The sequence below is a fragment of the Myotis myotis genome, unplaced genomic scaffold (genome assembly GCF_014108235.1).
Source record: "Myotis myotis isolate mMyoMyo1 unplaced genomic scaffold, mMyoMyo1.p scaffold_m19_p_1, whole genome shotgun sequence".
Lineage (NCBI taxonomy): Eukaryota > Metazoa > Chordata > Mammalia > Chiroptera > Vespertilionidae > Myotis > Myotis myotis.
In genome coordinates this window covers 59,167,607-59,190,102 of record NW_023416313.1, presented here as the reverse complement: position 1 = coordinate 59,190,102, position 22,496 = coordinate 59,167,607, and the positions used below count along the sequence as shown (strand labels likewise).

At 42.0% G+C, this 22,496-nt stretch overlaps 1 protein-coding gene across 6 annotated transcripts in view; it reads left to right on the top strand.

Moving 5' to 3' along the window:
* The window catches only part of ABCG2 (ATP binding cassette subfamily G member 2 (Junior blood group)), a 140,417-nt gene extending 118,826 nt beyond the window's left edge, over positions 1–21,591 (top strand). For all 6 annotated transcript variants that reach the window (XM_036339321.1, XM_036339314.1, XM_036339336.1 and 3 more), the window contains 9 exons: positions 1,063–1,167; positions 2,061–2,314; positions 7,163–7,245; positions 13,353–13,442; positions 14,378–14,502; positions 15,317–15,471; positions 18,134–18,223; positions 19,016–19,098; positions 21,380–21,591. In XM_036339321.1, coding sequence (XP_036195214.1) covers positions 1,063–1,167; positions 2,061–2,314; positions 7,163–7,245; positions 13,353–13,442; positions 14,378–14,502; positions 15,317–15,471; positions 18,134–18,223; positions 19,016–19,098; positions 21,380–21,527 — 1,133 coding nt within the window. In that variant the 3' untranslated portion in view covers positions 21,528–21,591. The remainder of the gene's footprint in view (positions 1–1,062; positions 1,168–2,060; positions 2,315–7,162; positions 7,246–13,352; positions 13,443–14,377; positions 14,503–15,316; positions 15,472–18,133; positions 18,224–19,015; positions 19,099–21,379) is intronic.
* The last annotated feature ends 905 nt before the right edge of the window (positions 21,592–22,496 follow it).

Genomic DNA, 22,496 nt, shown 5'->3' with positions numbered 1-22,496 from the left:
TATAATTATTATTATTATTTTAATTAATTTATTTATTTTTTTAATATATTTTATTGATTTTTTTACAGAGAGGAAGGGAGAGAGATAGAGAGTCAGAAACATCGATGAGAGAGAAACATCGACCAGCCGCCTCCTGCACATCCCCCACCGGGGATGTGCCTGCAACCCAGGTACATGCCCTTGACCGGAATCCAACCTGGGACCTTTCAGTCCGCAGGCCGACGCTCTATCCACTGAGCCAAACCGGTTTCGGCTATTATTTTATTTTTTAAAATATATTTTTATTGACTTCAGAGAGGAAGGGTGAGGGGGAGAATATAAAAACATCAATGATGAGAAAGAATCATTGATCGGCTGCCCCACAACTGGGGGTTGAGCCTGCAACCCAGGCCTATGCCCTGACCAGGAATCAAACCATGACCTCCTGGTTCATATGTCGATGCTCAACCACTGAGCAATGCTGATCAGGCTATAATTACTTTTTTACGACTCATGCAGTCTGCTTCATTTTAGAGATATTTGATATTATTGTAGATGATGCTCTATGTCCCTAACTATAGTTTTAAATATTCCCTAGCTATCTTTTAAAAATTGTTCTTGTATAATCTCTGTTACTTAAAATCAAGGATACTTGCGTTTGGGGATTGTAGGGGAGATGAATCTGAGAGAAGACTATAGGCCAAGTGGAGCTCAGAAGAACAGGCACAAGGAGTGAAGGTAAAGCGTTCAGGTGTGCCATGCTGGGCATGTCCTCTTGAGAGTGCTGCTCTGGTGATTTGTTCTCTTTGCTGGAACTATAGCAGCATAAGGGGTAATAATTTGGACCTGAATTCAGTAGGTGGAGAAGCAGTCATTGCTAAAGTGGGTACTGGCATTGAGGTAGTCACTAGCTGATCCCAGAGAGCAGAACATACTCTTGGCTTCTCCCAAACACGATCCTGCCGTGCCTTAGTTGCCGTTGCATGTTGCCTTGTTTTAAGGAGCATTAGTCCAAGTTGCAGCTTTTTTTTTTTTAACATATATATTGTTTTTCTTATTTGCCTGGGTTGCCTTCTTCTGTAGGTCACCACTGTGAGCCCTATAATAACCCTGCAGACTTCTTCCTGGATGTCATTAATGGAGACTCCTCTGCTGTGGTATTAAACAGAGAGGTCGAAGATGGTGAAGGTATGTGAATCTGTCAAGAGTCACAGATTATTGCCTAATTGAACTGCCTGAAGTTCAGCAGTATGGCAGCTCATTGAAATGTAGTTTTGTGAATTTATATAGCATATAAATTTAATGATGCCCTCTGATACCAGTTGTCTTAATCCATTTGAACTGTTGTAATAAGAATACCACAGGCCAGGTGGCTTAAACAATAGTCATTTATTTCTCACAGCTCAGGTGCTAGGAGATTGTTGTCTGTTGGGGCCCCAGGGCCTGGTTAATAGCTGGACTACCGTTTCCTTGCCTGGTGAAAGTGGAGAGGGGACTCTTTTAAAAGGGCACTAATCTCATTAAGGAGGGCTCCACCCTCATGATGTAACCACTCCTCAAAGTCCCCACCTTCAAATAACATCACATTTGGGATAGAGTTTAGCATATAAATTTTGGGGGAACACATGTATTCAGTCTTTAGCATCAGTCAACACAGATTTTGTTGCCCATGAGTGCTGTGATATGATAGTGTCAGTTCTAAGGGGAGTTTTCATAAAAAATAAGCTCATTTTTAATACATTGTTTTGAAAGAAGAAACTTAGCTACTTATGCATTTGTACATAGTAGAAAGCAGGGACCAGGTTTTATATTAAGAAATACAGCTCTCTGTGGTAAGATTTTTATTTTAAAAGAATCAGAGTACAAATATTATAGTTATCAGTGGGTTTGCTCTATAAGTTTATGAAAGTAGTCTGGCAATTAACTGTTTTTCTAATGTGTAAAGCAGTGACAGGTCCAATAATTTTTATATTTAAACTTATAATTAAGGTGTTAGGGAAAAATCCAAGAAATGGATTCCAGAAAAATGGGCTAAATCAGTTATTTTGTTAATGTTTCTCCCTGTCCATTTTTATTCCAAGTCAAGGAGACCGAAGAGCCTTCCAAGAGAGATAAGCCACTCATAGAAAAACTAGCTGAGTTTTATGTCAACTCTGCCTTCTTCAGAGAAACGAAAGTTGAGTTAGATCAACTCTCAGGGGGTCAGAAACAGAAGAAGAAGAGCGTAGCCTTCAAGGAGATCACCTATGCCACCTCCTTCTGTCATCAACTCAGATGGATTTCCAAGCGCTCCTTCAAAAACTTACTGGGTAATCCCCAGGCCTCCATAGCTCAGGTAACCTAGACAGATTCTTCTAATTATGCTGTGAAATACTCATGTGGGGAATTAGATTCTGATATAGTCTATTGCAGATTATACTTTTCTTCTGTTCAATACTTCCACCTCACTCCACTTGGGATATGGAAATAGTCAATAGAATAAACAAAGCACAGTTAAGTTTTTAACTGTGGATAACTTTTTTTTTAGTGTTTGTTTTTTGACTACCTAATTCAGATATTTTGTTGATTTAGACAAGCTATAAGAGGTCATCTTTGTAACCCCCGCTTCCCTCTGACCCCCCCCCCCCTTCGCAAAATGGTGAAGTAAAGGAATTGTTTGGCCACATTTGTGGTTTCCTGGTAGCTGCACACATTCATTTTCTGATTTATCCAACAAGTTTTTATCGATCATGTGCAGCATTTGGGAGCTTGTACACAGTAGTGAGCAAAATGGGTAAAAATAAAATCCCTGCGCTCCTGGAGCATACTTTCTTTTGAGGAGAGACAGCTGTTAAACTCATACAGAAATAAAATATATAGCGTGGCAGAGGGAAGAGTGGGCCATGGAGGAAGTCTAAGCAGGTAAGTGGAGAAAGGAAGAGAAGGAAAGGAGAAGGGGAAGGAGAGAGAGGGGAGAGGGGTTGGTTTGCATTTTAAATCAGGTGATCAGGGAAGCCTTCACCTGGATGTCAGTGAGTGCACCTGAGTGTGGGAGGGGCCGCCGCTGTCTGAGAGGAGAGCCTGTGTGCAAACGCTGCTCATTATTTTTTTATTTATGTATATATTTCAATCCTCACCTGAGGTTGAGAGAGAGAAAGAGAGAGAGAGAGAGAGAGAGAGAAACATTGATAGGTTGCCTCCAGATGTGTCAACCAGGAATGGAAACAGCCACCTCAGTATGTGCCCTAACTGGGAATCGAACCACCAACCCTTCACTTCACAGGACAATGCTTCAACCAACTGAGCCACACTGGCCAAAGCCAAATGCTGTTCCTTATCACTCATCTGCATTTAGGGATTCTATTCTAGGCGAGCACTAGACACCTAAATTGTTTTGCAATGAATACAAAGGTAGTAAGCAAACTTGACTTCCACTAAGTAAGGCTATTCATTGTCAGATTAAATTTCTCTTTATTAAGATGAAATAATGTTCTTTTCGTCTTTGGGCTGGTGCTGTTGATAGTTGTTGATTATTACTCCTTTATGGTTTTTGTTATCCTTAAACCCACTGTCATATAAAACCCTAGTATTTCTAGTTTTTCTCTAAGAAAATGATTTTAGAGAACTATTTCTGTTAATTTTATTACCCATTATGGAATTTCTGTTGACTGCCTACAGATGACACAAAGCTGGCTGTTATGAGCCATTATTGACTATTTACCACATGCATCATAATTTTCCTACTTCAGTACTGTTGCCCTTTAAGTATTAATACCGAGAGCCTCGATCCCTCTTTGAGATGTACTGCTAATTGCTCCAGGCATGTTTGTTATTTCGCACTTCTGTCAGAACATGAGCACTTCTGTGTACTATCAACCAAGTGTAAATGTCTATTCTTTTAGAGTGGATTTGCTGTCATTTGGAAACAAGTCTGGTGAATCAGGTCAACCTGATTACTCAATGGTCAACAGTGAGACACTGTAATGGAGTTCATTCTTTAGTGTGATTTACGCATCATATTTTTTTTTACTTGGAAAACAACTTCAATTTCTCTTGCCTCTAAAAGTGTTTTTAAGGTGTCTTGTCCAAGTCATATATATGGCAGCTCTGGGCAGGGCGTGACTGGAGTGTGGAGCTATTTCTGCTGCACCACGATTCCGCATCTTCTGGTGCTGGGCTCCCTTCAGCGGCAAACCCCAGGCCTAGTACCTCCAGGTCACATGCTCAGCCTATTTCCCTCCTCAGTGAACTCAGTTCCACAAAAGACATTCTAACCATGTTCAGAGCCCTGGCAATCTCATAGAATAAGCATAGAACCTTGCATCTCTGAGCATCTGACTGCGGGGTGGGGTGGGGGTGGGGGGGCGTACAGCTCTTGTTCAGATTTGTGAATACTGGAATATTAGCTTAGGGCAGGAGTAGGCAAACTTTTTTATAAAGACGAAATAGTGAATGTTTTAGGCTTTGCAGGCTCTGTGGTCTTTGTGTCATGAAGTCAACTGCCATTTTAGGCAGAAAGCAGCCGTAATAATTCATAAACAAGCGAGAATGGCTGTGCTCCAATTAAACTATTTGTAGATATTGAGATTTGAATTTTCTATAAATTTTATGTGTCAAAAATATTTTTTTCTCTTTCTTTAACAATTAAAAAAATGGTAAAGCTCTAGCTGGTTTACCATTTTCTCAGCGGATAGAGCATCTGCCTGTGGACTAAAGGGTCCTGGGTTCAATTCCAGTCAAGGGCACATGCCTGGGTTGCAGGCTCAATCCCCAGTGGGGGCCATGCAGGAGGAACCCAATCAATGATTCTCTCTCATTGATGTTTCTATCTCTCTCTCCCTCTCCCTTCCTCTCTGAAATCAATCTATAATAATAAAAGCATAATATGCTAACATTCCCAACAAAGCTGGGGCTGCGAGGGCCGAGGCAGCCACCGTGGCTGCCAGGCTGAGCCCCTTGCACAAATTTCATGCATAGGGCCTCTAGTAAAAATATATTTTTTTAAAAATGGCAAAAGCTGCTGTCATCTCATGGACTGAACAGAAATTAGCTCTCTGACCCTTAGTTTTGGGTTTTAAACTTGCATGTATGTCATTTGCTTCTCTAAGTGTTTGAATGTGTAGCTATAAAGATGTTTTATGGCCTCCTGCTGATAAGTCTTATAGCAGTTTTGCAGCTGTACTTAGGTTTGAACTAATCATTTAAACTATTCAGACTTTGCCTCTGATAATACATTTAACCAGAGGTTGTATTTGGAAGATCTTGGACTGAATAAATTGTCTGTATAAGAAGATTTAAAAATGGACACATATGTAATACCCTTTGTATTACTTTAAGCAATAAAAAAAAAAGAAAAAAAAAGAAGATTTAATATTCATTTAATGTGCCAAGTTTGTTCTGATCAAACTGATTTGAAAAACATTACCATATCTCTTGGAGATTCATTATTTCTATAAGCATACTAAATATTTGACTTTGGATTAGTTTTGGCCATAAACATCCCTCAGAGCTTACCTTGAGAAATGTTGGTAAATACATTTGAACAAAGATGGACTCACACATGTGGGGGATTTATTTTTCTATACAAAATAGAGGCCAGATACACAGATACGCAGACAGGGTCTTTGCGTGTTTCATAGTGCAACATGTTTACTCTGTCTGTTTTCTTTTTCTTAACTCAAGAATCAATCATGTAGATGCTTTAAAATTATATTAAATATAAAAGATAGAAAACATCCTAATGATAATGTTGATAATCTGTTAGTATAAAATATCAAGTTTGAATGCAAAAGAAACAAAGCATGTGGAGTGGCCAGTTTAAAAGTCAGAGTATTCTTAAAGTAGCACTGTGTGAAACTGTAGACTTGGATACATGCTCAGGCATACGTGTTGATGATGTCATCATCACCTCTTTCGGAAGCGTGATCTGTTGACATGAAGTACAGTATTTTCTGAGGGTAATTAAAATATGCCAGGATAAAATAGTTTGGTCAGATTTCTTATTAGCAATGGAATTTTTAAAGGCCATCTCTAACCATATTCTTTCTAGATTGGTCTTCACAAATCAGTCTTCACAGACCCTGGTCCTGTTCTCCAACTTGGTTTGCTCCACACCTAGAGTGTGCTTGGCAAGTTACTTCAAGTCTGATAGCATTGCACAGATGTAGGACTGAGGTTGTTTTGTGTTTTTTACTTGGAAGGTTTCAAGATACCTACTGGGATATGTTCTTTTGATGACTTTCTTATCTTTCATATTTAATATAATTTTAAAGCACAATAAGTAGAATATCCTCAAGTAAATTATATCATAAAAAACCCTTTACCTTTTGCTTATAGAAGTGTCCTTATGAGACATTTTTTTCAGTCTTAAGAACAGCAGTGATGTTTATCCAGTCTTCTTAGGACTCATCAAAGGGACTAAGTGAAGGTAGTAAGAGTGGGAAAGAATCAGCAGCTGAGTTCTACACGGCGAGCTGTGGGCCCTAAGGGCTGTGGTTGCTGGAGAAGCAGTGACCGGAGAATGGGTAATGGAAGCACTCGGTGCCCTCAGAGAAAGCTGGCTGAGTGCCTTGTTGACAGTGACAATGCATTTTTCCATGGAGGATGGAGACTCCCCTCGGTAGGAAAGGCGGTTCCCTGCTTACCCCTACTTCCTAATTGAGCAGAATTCCATTGTTAGAAATGTTGCTATGTGTGCTTTAAAGGATATATTTGCTTTTAATGTTAAGAATAAAGATATCCTGTTTTCACTTAAACCTCTTGAAATATTATAAAACAATGAATGTTCTCTAGTACAAAAGTTGAGAGTTCAGGCCAGAACTCTTAGCCACTTGAATTTTATTTTCCTTCCTGAACCATTTGCTAGATGCTTGCGCTGTTCTCTGGTCTCTGTGGCATTCCCAGGCCCAGCAGCTTGAACTGGCCCCTGAACTGGAAGTGCCTGGAAGCCCCCGGAGGAATCTAGCTTTTCCAATAGCCTACTTCCTTCTCTTTCATTCTCCCCAACAACAGATATTTTTATATTAGTTTAGAAGACAGTCTAATAACATCTACTGTTTTATATTTTCCCAAGGATTTTGGTCAAGCCATTTAAAGTGTCTATCTCAGTGGAGTGAGTTGCTTATATAGCCATATATATTTGTAATAATAAATGGTGTGCTAAGTTTTTTACCTTTAATTGAAACTCTTTTCTCATTTTGAAAAGGTAATCGTAACAATTATCCTGGGACTGGTCATAGGTGCCATTTTCTATGATCTAAAAAATGACCCTACAGGAATCCAGAATAGGTAAGTACATTTGGATCTTGGTTTTAAAAAGTGCTGTTACTTATTCCAAGGTAATGAGCCTCCATTAAGAATTTGCTTTTCAGACAAATACAAGATGAATTGACAAATAGGATAATCCAGTGAATTGAAAGCTGTGAGGAGGCTTAATTTTCCTCTCTATATAGTGGTAAAATATACAGAACATAAAGTTTAACCTCTTGTCCAGCTTTAGGTGTGCAATTCAGTGACATTCATTTCATTCACATTGTTGTGCAATCACCACCAACCAACTCCAGAACATTTTTTCCACATTCCCAAAGTGAATCTCTGCACTCATTGAACAATTCTGTACCGCCCGCCTTTTCAGCCCTGGGAACCACCATTTTACTTTCTGTCTGTGAATTTGACGATTGTAGGTATCTCATACAGTATTTGTCCTTGGTGATTGGCTTATTTCCCTTAGCACAATATCTTCACAGTTCATCCATGCTGTAGCCTGTGTCACAATTTCTTCCTTTTAAAGGCTGAATAATATACCTTTGTAATTTTTTTGTTTTCTTGTTTTATTCGCCACATTTTGTTTATTCATTTATCTGTCCATGGAGATATGGACTGTTTCTACCTTTTGGCTGTTGTGAATAATTTTACTATGAGCATGGGTGTATAAGTAAAAACTGTTGAGTCTCTGCTTTCAATTCTTTTGGATATAAACCCAGAAGTAGAGTTATTAGATCATTTCATAATTCTATTAATTTTTTTGAGGAACTGCCATACTCTTTTCTGTAGCAGCTGCACTATTTTGAATTTCTACCAGCAGTGCACAAGTGTTTCAATTTCTCCCCAACCAGGTCTACACTTGTTATTTTGTGTGTGTGTGTGTATTTTATTTTGTTGTTGTTTATTTTTGTCATTCCCCCTCCTCCCCCGTTATAATAGCCACCCTAATTGGTTGAATTGATATCTCGTTGTGGTTTTGATTTGCATTTCCCTAGTGATTAGTGATGCTGAGCATCTTTTCATGTGGTTATTGGCCTTTTATATGTCTTCTTTGGGAAGATGCTTACTCAAGCCATTTGCCCATTTTTTTAATTGGATGTTTTTATTGTTGAGCTGTAAGAGTTCTTTATATATCTGGCTATTAACCCTTCCTGGATATAAATTTGTAAATATATTCTCCCATTCTGTTGGTTATCTGTTGATAGTGTCCTTTAATACATACAGTTTTAAATTTTCTCTTAGTCCAGTTTATCTGTGGGGAGCTGCTATAGGGTTAAGCCTCGGACTGACCTGTTGGCAAAGTCACAAACAAGTCCAAGCTTAGAGGGCACAGTCCTCCTAAGCATAATTAGGCTTGACCTAATGACGCTCCCTAGATCTTACCTGGGAAGCTAATGGGCTGAGGGAAGTGCAGCAAGAACAAAAACAAGTGAAACTCACAAGAACAGTGTAAACAAGTGAAACTCACAAGAACAGTGTAACCTTGGTAACCACTACCTTGTTTACCTCTGACTATAAAATAAAGGCTCAGTTTGCCTCGGGCTTTTTCTCTGTGGCCTCAGCCAGGCACAGGAAGATCCACGGAGACTAAGGAGAGCTAGAGAGTTCTGAACGCTGTCTCCGTGTAGAACATTCTTCGCCGACTCTGTCCACACCTTTGGGAACCCCTGCACCGCTGGGGCTGGACCCCGGCATTTATCCATTTTTTAGTTTTGCTGTCTGAGTTAATGTCCATTCTATTTTTTTTTTATTTGTTTGATGTAGTATGGAGTACTACCAGAAAAGAATTAGAATACATTAAAATATTTAACAAAAAGTATTTATAATAAGATAAATTCTTGTAATTTAGAAGGATTTTCACTACCTACTAGTTCAGAATCACTGTGAACATTATTGTACTACTATTAGATGTAAGACTTAACGAATTGATCTGAATTATTGTCAGGTCCCATGCTCCTGAAATTAGCTTTTACTTTTTAAATTGGTTTTTACTTGGATATTAGGCTCTTCATGTATGTGGTTGTGGTACATGCTTAGCACTTACTCAGTTTACCTTTCTGAGTTCCAGTCACATTGTGCCCTTAAAAATATTGTTTCATGATAAGACTTTGCAATGGGCTCGTGACATATGTGAGTACAGGTGCTCAGCGAGTTGCAGACAGCAGAGTCCCCTGTGCTTTGGGTATCGAGAGCTGCCTTGTGTCAGGCACTGTGCTCCCTGCTTTCCACCCATGGTCTCAGGTCACTCCCCTGCCCAGAGGGGTGGGTGGTATTATCCCCATTTTGCTATTGCCGCAAGTTTCAGTGGCTTTAGTTGAATGTATGCTGAGGTCTAGAAAAGGGTGATTGTTTATGAAAGAAAGAAAAAGCATAAAAATTTCTCACTCAAAAAAATATATTTCCTGGATGGAATCATATAGTGTCATTCTACAATGAGATTATTATGGCAGCGCCTCTTCAGAGCTATGCCATTGTTCTCTCTACCCTTTCCTGAGGGCTGTGCTCTTACCTGCAGTTTCCAAACTGGCTTGTAGTTAATGGCTTGTGCCTTTACAGATGCCATATTTTAACTGATCACAGGATCGGGGTCTCTGCACCTTTTGTGTTGTGCAGTGGGAAGCATTTGGAAAAAAGCATTTGGATACCTGTCCTTAACTTTAATTTAAAGAGGCACTGCAATTCTAGCCATGGAAGATCTTAGAAGAAGAATCCAGATAAATAAAGGAGAGCTTTAGCTGTTTCTATAGAAATAGAACATTGGATTTATTTTAATTGACTGAAGTTTGCCATCAGATTTTCATCAGTTGAAATTTCTCTGGAGGCCAATGCTTTGCTTCTCTTCTTTGGGAATGAATTATTCCAGGGAGAGGCTCTGTCTGTTTTTACTCTAATCTGTACAATGGACAGGCAGTTTTGTTTTTAAATTTTAAACTTTATTTACTGTACTTTTTAAAAATCACCATTAAATGCTCACCTTTTAATGTCCAAAGTTGAGAAGTGAAGGGGCTGTTAGGAAGTGATGTTATACATTAAGCAATTATGGTTTGTCTACATTTTTAGTGGCACAACAAAACTAGGGACTGAAGTAAAACTCAGTTGCAATTGTTGGAAAAACCCGTTCAGGACTGAACCGAAGTCTTGGTTGCTATCAGCAATCTCCCCTTGACTACTACCTTTATTAATCAGGAGAAAGAGCAGCAGGATAGAGTCAATTATTGGCACATGCCAATCTAGCTAGTGGGTTGCAGGGCCAACTGGAAGCTGGAAATCTGGCTGGTGGCTGCCGCTCTTTCAGGATCTGGGGTGGGACAACAGGCTGGAAAAGTCTAGAGGCAGAATCAGAATACAGTAAATTCTTTAAAAATAAAAACTGTTTTTACTATAAAATAAATTATTTTATGATTTAATAGGAATTTCACTATCTGCTAGTGCAGACTCATTATTGACTGCTGGGGTCCAACCCCAGCAGGTCCAGGGGTCCCCAAAGGTGTGGATGGAGTCGGCGAAGAAGGAATGACACGGAGACAGTGTTCAGTTGATCAGCAGCCTAGCCAGGATCTCCAGCCAGGATCTCCAGCCAAGTTCTGGTCTGGATCTCCAGAGAGGTTCTGGTTAGGATCTCCAGCCAGGTTCTGTGTCCATGTTCTCTTGCTAGGTTCTCCAGGTTCTCCAGCCAGGTTCTGTAGCCATGTTCCCTCGCTAGGTTCTCCAGCCAGGTCCTGTCCAGGTTCTCCAGCCAGGTTCAGTTACCAGGTTCTAGTCAGGTTCTCTTGCCAATTTCTGTAGTCAGGTTCAGTCCAGGATCTTTTGCCATGTTCTCTCGCTAGGTTCTGTCTCTAGGTTTGAGGCCAGTTTCTGTCCAGGATTTTTTGCCATGTTCTCTCCAGCGAAGTTCTTCTGTCTCTAGAGAAGGTTCTGTGTAGGTTCTGTGCCTAGGTTCTGTCTCCTAAGTTCTGTGTTCTTACATCTGTATTTATACCAGTTGATTCCAATCCTATCAATATCTATTTCAAAGGTTAGGGCGTTTCTTATCTCCATTCCAGGGAGTAAAGATTATGTAGCTTAAGCATGATTGTTCGTAGTTAAAGTGATTAATTACCCACCTGGCACTTAGTTAAGAGGTTTTATTCCCTCCCTAACTTCAGGGGAAAATCCCTACCTGGGGAAACAACCTTTCTCAGAGACCTTGGTTAAAACACATAGTGCCAAGAAGGTGAGCAAACATATTAAGAACAGTATGCCATATATGCCAGGTCCCTTGAAACAGCAAGCATGGACCGGCTCCCGGCAATTGACATTATTGTGTTGTTCGATTAACAAATTGAGCAGAATATTGCCATGTCCCATGTTTCTGATATTAGCTTTTCCTTTGATATTAGGTGTTTTTTTTTGTTGTTTGTTTTTTAATTCTAAAAAGTTGCATAGCTGCTTGTGTACGAGGCCTGTTTATTTCCCATTTATTCATTATTGTATATACACTTACTTTGAAATCAGACTATTGCCTACGTTCTGTTCTTTATTATCATTACTAGAGGCCTGGTGCATGAAATTCATGCATGGGTTGGTTCCCAAGAGGGGTGGGGGGTAGGGGGCAAGATGCTATTGGCCCTCTAGGTGGGCAGTGGGATGTCTCTGCTGGCCTGGAATCTGGATCCGTCCTGCTGACGTTTGTGCTGGTTGTTGGGAGTCACCTGGCAGCTGCTTTTATATCCTTTCTTCCTTGCAGAGTGTCTAGGGAGGGGAAGTGGCCGCAGTGTCTGAGGCCAACTTCCAAGAGGCTAGCTGTGCTGTTGGGATCATGCCGTGGCACTGGTCTGTCGGTGCCTGGCCTGTTCTCCAGAGATTGGACATGCAGGACTACTGAGGGAGTGGCTGCCAACGGGCGGTGGGCTGCCGGGAAGAGTCTGTCAGCTGAGTGGTGCTCCCACTGTGGGAGCGCAGTGACCACCAGGGAGTAGCTCTTGCATTGTATGTCTTCCCCCTGGTGGTCAGTGCACGTAATAGCGACTGGTCATTCTGGTCATTCAGTTGCTTAGACTTTTATATATATAGATTATTGTTGGTAGAGACAATGAGTATCTATAGACTCTTTGTTTCTGGGGTTGTACCCTTGGATTTACATAATGTGCCACTTCCTCTCCTAGTTTCAATTGGCATCCTTAATGTTAATTAAATTGTTTGGTCATACCAGGGAAGCCCAACACTGTTTCAGGTGTGTGGGCATGCTTTCATAAAATTTATATTTTTATCAAAGTGTAGATAGACTGAGTACTTTCCTTTTTAGACCTTAATTATTTTACTGAGATTTGCTTTCATTTTGAGCACATTGGAAAGCATGGAGTGGGTTGTCCAGGATAATACGAAGGTTCTTCTAATGACTGTGTGGTGAATGTATATAAGGAGGTATTGCTAGAGATACCACTCCACTCTTCCATTTTGCATCCTATTGTCTTAGTTCCTTCTTTGCTTTAAAAAGTGGCTAAGAGAGGCTTTAAACTTTTGCAGGCTTTACTTGACTATTTCTCTGTTCATGCGTTAGTGTGGTACTTGTGTTTTTGTTACTTGATATTAAAGGTGGCAGCACTTTATGACCCAGGTAATCGTCACCTTGGCTGCCATAACAAAGAACCACAGACTGGATGGGTTAAACAACAGAAACTTATTTCTTACAATTCTGGAGATTTGGGTGCCAAGATGGTCAGTTTCTGATGAGGGCCCTCTTCTTGCTTCCTGCCTTCCTGCTAAGTCCTGGCATGGCACAGAGAGCGCTGATGTCTCCCCCTTTTCTTCTCAGAGCACTAATCTTGTCATGAGGGACCTCCCCCATGACTTCATCTAAATTTAATTACCTTCCAAAGATGCCACCTTTAAATATCATCACCTTGAGGGCTTCAACATAGGTATTTGGGGGAGACGGTTCAATCCATGGCTACCCAGGGCTGTGAATTTGGGGCACCACTGTGGTACAGTGGGATGGAGACAGACTTGTGGGGACTCACACTTCCCTTCCCTCACTGTTCTAACTTGAACAGTTGTTTGACATTTATCATGTGAGGAACAGTTCAGCAGGTAGGAATGATCTAAGAATGTGTAATTGACGCAGTGCTTTTCTTCCCCTTCTCTCACCGCAGAGCTGGGGTGCTCTTCTTCCTGACCACCAACCAGTGTTTCAGCAGCATAACAGCCGTGGAGCTCTTCGTGGTGGAGAAGAAGCTCTTCATGTGAGTGTGGCTCTGTTCAGGGAAGGGCGCTGTCCAGTGTCAGGGCTGTTGATCAAATTGGTCACATCCAGAAGTTGGCCACGGATTGGTCCCTGGGATTACCAGTGTTCATTGAGAAAAAGCAGCCTGGAGCTGGGAGGGAAATCATGAGACCAAGGGAAAAGGAAGTTTAAAGATTAGGGTATAGCTGCAAAGGCAATGGTACAGAGAATGTAAGAGATAGAGGCTGAAAAGGATCTTTTACAAGAAGTTGAAAGAGATTTGCATATTTACAAGCTGGAGGAAAAGAATTGTTAGAGAGGAAAAGAAGGAAAGTTTGTGGAAGAGTTTGGACTCACTGAAGGAGGTCAGAAAGAGGAGGGACCTAGGTCTTCATTGGGGTGAAAACAGGATTTGATAGCTGACAAGTTGGGAGGTATGATCACTGAAGGAAGAAGTACCATATTTTCCTTCATCATGAGAATGAAAGGAGGTTTAGTGACCCAAAGCTCTGCTTGGGGAGCATGGAGAATAGCAGCACCACCTTCTTCATAGTCAGAAGTGGGGAGAAAGCAAAGCCTGTGTGACCACTGAGAGCAGCTACTGAAGTTCTTTTTCACAGAAACCCAGTCAGAGGAGAGGGAGGAGAGGAAGGACGTGTTTACCTGGAGTGGGGGTCCTGAGGGCTAAGAGGGCGGCATTGGGAGGGAATTCTAGACTGAGAAGAGGGGTCCTTGCACAGAGCTCTCGGGAACCAGGTCTCAGGGGAGGCGTGCCCCTGAGATGGTGCCTGATGTCGACTGGGTGAAGGTGGTGGGTTAACCTGGAGGATGTGAGAAGCTGTAGTTGTTAGACCCCTGCTGGCAGCAGAAATCAGAACAGCAAATGGTTTAATCATCCAGCCTGTGCCTTCTTAAACTAAAGTGGGATGCATGGTGTGTATTTTTGTTTTTTAGGCATGAATATATCAGTGGATACTACAGAGTGTCATCTTATTTCTTTGGGAAACTCCTATCTGATTTACTACCAATGAGGATGTTACCAAGTGTTATATTTACTTGTATAACATATTTCTTGTTAGGTAAGCAATAAGGTAAAAATTATGTTTCTGTAGTCTTGGATGTGAGAGGAAACTAATTTCTTTTTGCAAGCATGTATATATATACATATATATGTTTTTTGACAAAGCACTATAGGACAAGATCCACTGATTGAGTTTAAGCCTCCATTTTACAAATAAGGGGTGTGCCATACACAATTAGGCATAGAACCTGGATCCTCAGCTCCTGATTAGTGTTCTTGTGGCTGCTCCAATATCATACACACTACAGTGTATGACCCGTAATTAGTGCCCCATTATAGCTATACAGTAGTTTTGTGAAACTTCATTTAACCCCACCCTCAATCCCAAGCTCTGTGGTATTTGTCTCAGAGACCAGGCAGCACTCCCTCAGAGAGTGAAACGCTTGGAGGTCATGGGATCCTGATCTCCCAGTTTCTTCACTGTCACTGCTACAGCAAACTGCGAGGAAGGTGATATCTGGGGGAAAGCATGTGCTCTTGACAAGTTACCTTCTTAGCGAGAAGGCAGTAGAATTCTGGCCATGTGTGTAGCCTCCAGCCCCCCACCTCAGGCACTCAGAAATTGGTAATAATTGCGCAACAGGGAGCGCAGGTGTTATGTTGTACAGTGCTTATGCAGTAGTATAAAAAAGAAAACTGAATCAATCTGTACAGTTATATGGGGGGCAAGGAAATTGGTGATTCAGGGTAGTTGTTGGATAGAGGATGAACTTTTCATTCTGATAACTGTTTCTCAAAATATTTGCACAATAAACAATTCCCAATACACAGTGAGGTAGGTGGTTGGATTAACCTCCTCTTTCCTTCCTCAGGATTGAAACCGAAGGTGGAGGCCTTCTTCATCATGATGTTTTCCCTTATCATGGTGGCTTATGCAGCCAGTTCTATGGCACTGGCCATAGCAGCAGGTCAGAGTGTGGTATCCATAGCAACCCTTCTCATGACCATCTCCTTTGTGTTTATGATGGTGAGTAGGAACTGTGCTTCTCTGAGAAGCAATTATTTCCCTTCCTTCCTTCCCAAAAGTTTACCTGTCATGGAAAACCTGCTTTGAGGATTTTGTCAATGGGACTCTTAGCTTTAAGGAAGCCATATGTTAAAATATAACTTATATTAGAGAATGTACCAGCTTTTTCTCGACCTTACCCAGCCTCTTTTGCTACTATTCTAATCTAGTTACTATAACTTTAGTTAACATTTTTTTACAAATAAGATTTTAAAAGATGCTTCTTGGTGACATACAGTGAAACCTTGATGACTGGGAACTTCAAAACCAGAAAAGTATTTTTCTTTTTTTTTTTTAATCCTCACCCCAAGATATTTTTTCCATTGATCTTTAAAGAGAGAATGGAATGGGGGGAAAGGGTGGGAGAGAGGAGGGAGAGAAGGAGGGAGGGAGGGAGGGGGAGAGAGAGAGAGAGAGAAAGAGAGAGAGAGGTGAGAGAGGTGAGAGAGACACATCGACTGGTTGCCTACCACACTCTCCCTGACCTGGGCAGAGGATGGAACCTGCCCTGCAGCTGAGGTACATGTCCTTGATTGGGAATTGAACTGGCGTCCCTTTGGTCCATGGGCCAACACTCTAACCACCCAGCCAAACCGGCCAGGGCAAAACTAGAAGAATTTTGATTGGAAGTTTCCCTCATAGAAATGGCAGGTTCATAGCCTGACTTCCGTGCTGGTGTTAGAGAACTGCTGGCTGATTTCCCCAGCAGCTGAGAGGGTTTGTTTGGATCAAATACTTTCCGAGGGAGAAGCTAAGCTCCATGAGAAATAGAACAGTGTGTGGCATGGTCACTCCTCTATTTTGAAAAGGAGTGTTTTAAAAATAGTGAAATATTCCAAAGTCCACATAATACTAGGTCCCCTCCTTTTTGGCCCTTGACATTCTCTTATATCAATATATTTCTGGTTACCTTTTTTTTTTTTAATGGTTACTTAATCCTAATCTTACATGCCCTAACTTTTGCATAGGTGAAGAGAACCACTTAGTACAGCGATTTTCAACAGGCGTGCCACAAAAGGCACAATGGTGGGATGCAAGAATTTTTACAACATACAATACCCAACTATTTAATCAGGGGCACTGACCTCTTTTCCCTTATATTATAAAATAAAAAAATGACCACAGCCAACACAACAATACCCATCTGGTGTGAATGACTCAAAATTATACCTGTTTTTTCTTGTTTGTCAGATAGGCAAAAAATATAACATATTTTTTGGTGTGCCACAGAATTTTAGAGCCTAGTTAATATGTTCCATGAAATGAAAAAAAGGTAGTGAATTGTCGATTTAGCACATTTCCCTATATTACATCAAGTAAACAGGAACACTTAGCCTATTTGCTTACTACATGTATCCTTTCTGCTAGAGTAGGAGTAGATGCCGTGAAAAATTTGTAAATAGCAGTCTGGCCATTGAAAACTACCAATCTAAACATTATTGAGAAAGTGATAAACCTTGCACAATTTTCCTATAATGCCATCCAATAAATAAAATATCCTTTGCCCTGGCTGGTGTGGTTAAATGGTTAGAGTGTTGACCTGCACATTGAAGGGTTGCAGGTTTAATCCCTGGCCCTGGTTGACTTATATAAAACTTTTAAAACCACATACAAAATCGTGTTTTACCAAGAGATGTTATATACTGAACACTTGGTTAGATCAAATTAAAATATATGGCCCTAACCAGTTTTGCTCAGTGGTTAAAGTGTTGGCCTGTGGACTGAAGGGTCTGGGGTTCTATTCTGGTCAAAGGCATGTACCTTAATTGCAGGCTAGATCCCTGGCCCCAGTAGGGGCATGTGTGGGAGGCAACCGATCAATGTGTCTCTCTCACATTGATGTTTCTCTGTCTCTCCCCCTCCCTTCCACTCTCTCTAAAAAACCAGTGGAAAAAAAATTTCTCGGGTAAGGAATAACAACAACAAAAATGTAGTCACACCAACATCATTGTCTTGTTATGCCCATCCCCACATCCAGAGTGCCAGTTAGGAGAAGTTTTGTATGAACCTCTTTTTATGTAGCCATCTCTTCCTGGAACGTTCCTTCCTGGCTCTTCATGGCAATGCTACTTTCGGTATCTTTAAATGAAGGTCTTGACCATATTTTATGCTGCAGCTTGCCACTTTATATCTAGGCTTTGGGTTATTTTAAGCATCCATTCTAAATCCCAAATTATTCCTAAAGTCATTTGGAGATAGAATGCAAACCCTGTGGATCAGAAAGCTTACTGTGTTAAGGAAGTATAGAGGCCCACCAGGTGCTCAGGATACGTTCTGGTGTGTCCACTGGTGGGAACACAGTGGTTGCATCATTAAAACAGTCAGGACCGTGAGCCCTCCATTGTGTGCTGTTACAGAGAGTAAAAGCCTTGACAATTAAGGATCTCCCCATTCAATGAAACATAGATACGTTGTCATTCCTTCACAGCCACAAACAGCCTCGGCTAAGAGAGGAATACACATGCAAAGAGGACATGGTAAGCCTTTAGAGCCGTGGAAGAAATTTTAAGAAAGCGTTGGCCTTAGCAGAAATGTCTACAGGGTTGTAGGGGGTTAAAGAGGGTAAGCTTTAGAATTCATGAATCACTCCCCCAGTTCTGATTGCTGGGATTCTCTCTTGTAGATTTTCTCAGGGCTGTTGGTCAATCTCACAACCGTTGTGCCTTGGCTCTCATGGCTTCAGTACTTGAGCATTCCTCGCTATGGCTATGCGGTAAGTTCTCTTCTGTCCCTGTGACTAGTCCATTGTTCCCCAGCTGGGACAAGCAGAAGCCTGACCATCGCAGGTCCCCAGACTTGGCTTTCCTGAGTGAGGGAGGTGAAGGGTGGGAAGATAACTCATGGTGAAGCAGGAAGATTGACCAATTGATGTAAAAAATGTTGGTTTTCAGTTTAGTAACGAAATACACGAGAGGATGGGAGCCTCGACTACAGTTTGTTTTTCTAGACTCCATATTTTATATTGCAAGGGAAATTAAAAAACAAAACAAAAACCATACGAAGACCACATACTATTCACAGCCATTATTGGCTTTAGAATCTAACGCCACTAAAAACTGTCTGTCTTAATATAGAATAATTGAGTTTCAACTCCCAAGAATTACAACTTGTTTTGATTAAAACAAACAAGAACAGTGCAAAAGATGTTACCATAAATTAAAAATAGTCACTGAGAACCATTGTATCATTTTGTTTATAGTGTTTTGGGGTTACAACACTGGGGAGAGAGGAGGAAGGTGCCGTGGGGTAATATAGCCAAAGGTCTTCCCTGTTTGCCAAATAATTTATTTCCTTTGTATTAGAAGCCAAACTTTTAACCATAGGCCTCTTGAATACCAAGAACAGTCATTTTAGCTGCTCTGGTGTGACAAAGACTGTGAATGTGAAGCTTGGTTTGTTTTCAGAAATAATAAAGAATTAAACTAGGAGGATGGGATTGTGGTAATTCTTTGGAAGCTTTGAAATTCAAACCTGTTTACCTTGCCTGTTCCCCCTTGTGTTATAGGCTTTGCAACATAATGAATTTTTGGGACTAGACTTCTGCCCAGGACTCAATGTCACAGCAAACAGTACCTGTGACTTTGCAATGTAAGTGATGCGTTTGGTTACTGTTTGGTGTGACAGAGAAAGGCCACTGGGCTGAGCTGGTATGAGTGCTTTCAGGGACATTGGCCTAGGACAGCAGATGCCCCTCAAAGTGAAAGGAGAGTCCCTAAGTTATCCCTGAGGCTCTCATAAAAGTTGGTTTCAGGGACCAGAGAAGATTCTTAGTGACCTATATATGTTAGCTGGGCCAGCCAGCCAGAGAGCACCTCAGGCCCAGAGGGCAAGTCCTGTCGGCCTTCTCTAGGAATATTGGAAACTGCCAGCTGGCTCTTATTTTCCAAGCCGGATGAGGTTATGGCAGGCTCTCATTTATCCAGCAAAAGGTCCTGTTTAGACCCTAAGAAAGCAATCCCAACTGAAAAGCCAAAGTTAAAAAGCAGCCATCCATTTCCCCCCCCCGCCCCCCCTACCCCCCCTTCCTTAGTTACCTTGACCCTTATCTGTAGCCTAGGGTCTCTCAACCCTTAACCCTTAGCTTCACCTTAAGGATTTAAAAAAGCTGAAAGAATGTCAGCCTGAACTTCAGACACAAAGGAAGGAAGAGAAAGGGGAGAAAAGAACATCCTTCCAGCCAAAGGGCAAGAATCTCTCTCTCTCTCTCTCTCTCTCTCTCTCTCTCTCTCTCTCTCTCTCTCTCTCTCTTTCCATTGTAACTAGTAAGCTGACAGGGAAAGCCGCAGGGAAGGGCCTGTTGTGACATCACAGTGTTTGTGGGTACATGGACATGCCTAGTGCAAACTTGCCCAGTCTGTGACCAACTCATCCTGTCACCGGAGTCTTTTAGCGGCGAGCACCTTAATGGCTTTTCAGTGCTTGACCCATGCGCCCACAGTGCGGCAATCCACAGAGAAAGAGAGAACCCCATGGCCAGAGGAAAAGATGCAGGAGGAAAGAGAACACAGTAATGTCCTTCAAGCCAAGGTGGGGAGGACAACTGGCTTACCAGGGACGAAGCAATCTGCGTCATGGTATCCCATATACTGTAGGCCTCGGGAAGGGCACCAGGTGTCTGACCAGTGGGGCCGGACCAAACCTGGGTTCAGCAACCTCGGCACTTGGCTTCTGGCTAGGGAAGAATTCAGAGCAAGACCCAAACTGTAAGAGAACATTTATTTGGTAAATTACAGAGGTAGAAGAAGTAATTCCTAGAAGAAATGGGCTTAGGAAACGATTTCTGGAGGTAAAGGAAGAACCTTTGGAATTTGGGAGTAAGGACGCTAATGGTAACATGCAATTATAATACATGTAACATATAAAATATGTGTTAATTGTTTATGTTAACAATTAGGCTTTTATGAACAGGAGGCTATTGGTAGTCAAATCATGGGAGAATCTAGTTATATGTGGATTATTGACTGTGCGTGAGGGTCAGCGTCCCTAACCCCACATTGTTCAGGGGTCAACTGTATTGCCAGGAAACCTGTAGGGAGGAAGAGAAAGTTTCTTTATCCTGACTAAGCCCCTCTATTGATCTGGGTGTGACATTTTTCAGCACTGCTAAATTCCAGGAGTCACACAGCAATGGTACCAGACAAGAATGGTGGCTGTGCCCATTATTTTTAGTACCGGGTGCTGATCTGACCCGTGGCAGGGCTCCTCCTTCCTGCTCTACTCCAGCTTCCCCGAGGCCTCACCTGATACCTGGGCCTGCGGTGATGTCCTGTAGCTGAGCGTCTGCCAGGCTCATCCCGGTCTTTGTCCCAGAGCTGAGGGAGTGCAACAGTCAGGAAGCCCTTCCCCACCTCTTGTCCTAGTTTTGTGTTCCTTTGTGTGGCTGATTTGTGGTTATTGCGCTCTATAAAGAGCCTTGACCATGTTTGTAAGGGCCTATGTGTCATCTGTGAAAGCAGAGGATTTCCCTTTCAGGAGAAGTGAAAATTTACTTGATAAACATTTCTGCCTTTGAAGAGAGCAGTTCATAGATTGGGAGCCAAATGAATCTGGAGAGGATAGCAACTTGGTTCAAAGTGTGACCCTGTGGACTTAGCTAAGTTCCTTAAACCTCAGTCTCTTCATCTTTTAAATGTATATAATATCCAACGCATTGAGTTGTTTTAGGGGTTAACTAAACTGTGATATGCAGGCTGCTTATCCTGGTAGCTAGCAGAATTGTAAGTACTCATTGACTGTTACCTGTTATATATGAAGGGATAGTTATTTCAGACTTGGTAATCTATAGGCTTCTTTAAGGAACAGCAACTATATTGAGTAAAATTGGACAGAAGCTAAGAATGCAGTCATATTCTTTTCTGTTGAATTTCAGATGTACCGGAGAAGAATTCTTGGTAAACCAGGGCATCGATCTCTCACCGTGGGGCCTGTGGAAGAATCATGTAGCCTTGGCATGCATGATCGTTATCTTCCTTACAATTGCCTACCTAAAATTGTTATTTCTTAAAAAATTTACTTAAATTTCTTTTGAATGTACATGGCCTATCTATACATTAAAAAGAGCATCTTGTTTTATGTATTCAATGAAGTTTTTGGGTGTCTTTTCATTTGCCATCATATTATTGTTCAGCCAAAATCATTTCCAACAGAAAGCATCATAGAAATCACAATGAACTGAATTGTACATGAAATAACCCATCGTTATCTAGTGGTACAAGAGGCCTGGTGCATGAATTTGTGCACAGGGGAGGGGGAGAGGGAGAGGGATCTTGCGAGGTTGGCTGGCAGCTCCGAGGAGAGAGCCGGCCCTCGGGTCCCCTAGGAAAGGGGCTGCGTCCACTGCCACCCACCCTTGGTTCCCTGTCCTAGCCTGGAGCCTGAAGGACCAGCAGGGTCGGGAGAGGAGGCGAAGGTTGCTGGGCCAGGTGTGGAAGGAACAGACGCCGGATGCTACTGCTGCCCTTCCACCGCGGGGTTCCCTGCCTCCCCCCTTCCTCCTTCCCTCACTGCTGCATGGGCAGCCCCCGGGGAAGGGAGAGGACAGGAGCAAGACAAACTCTTGTGTCAAGGGCTGACTTTCAATAGATTGTAGTGAGGGAGCTGCTCTGATACATATGAAACCCTGACCCAGAAGCAGGTCATCTACGAATGGTTTAGCACCAAGGGCCGATGGGGGCTGTCGGGGTGGGGAGGGGGTGGCGGGAAAGGGAAGGAACCACAGGGGATTGGCCAGTCACGGGAGGTTGGCTGTGGGAGGGAACTGACTTCTGGGGGCAGCTTCTGCAATGAGCGTTTGCCCCCTGGTGGTCAGTGCACATCATAGTGACCGGTCAACCAGTAGTTCAGTGGTAAGGGTCACTTAGGCTTTTATATATATACTAGAGGCCTGGTGCACAAAAATTTGTGCACTGGCGGGGGCGGGGGGGTGTCCCTCAGCCCCACTTGTGCCCTCTCACAGTCTGGGACCTCTCGGGAGATAACAACCTGCT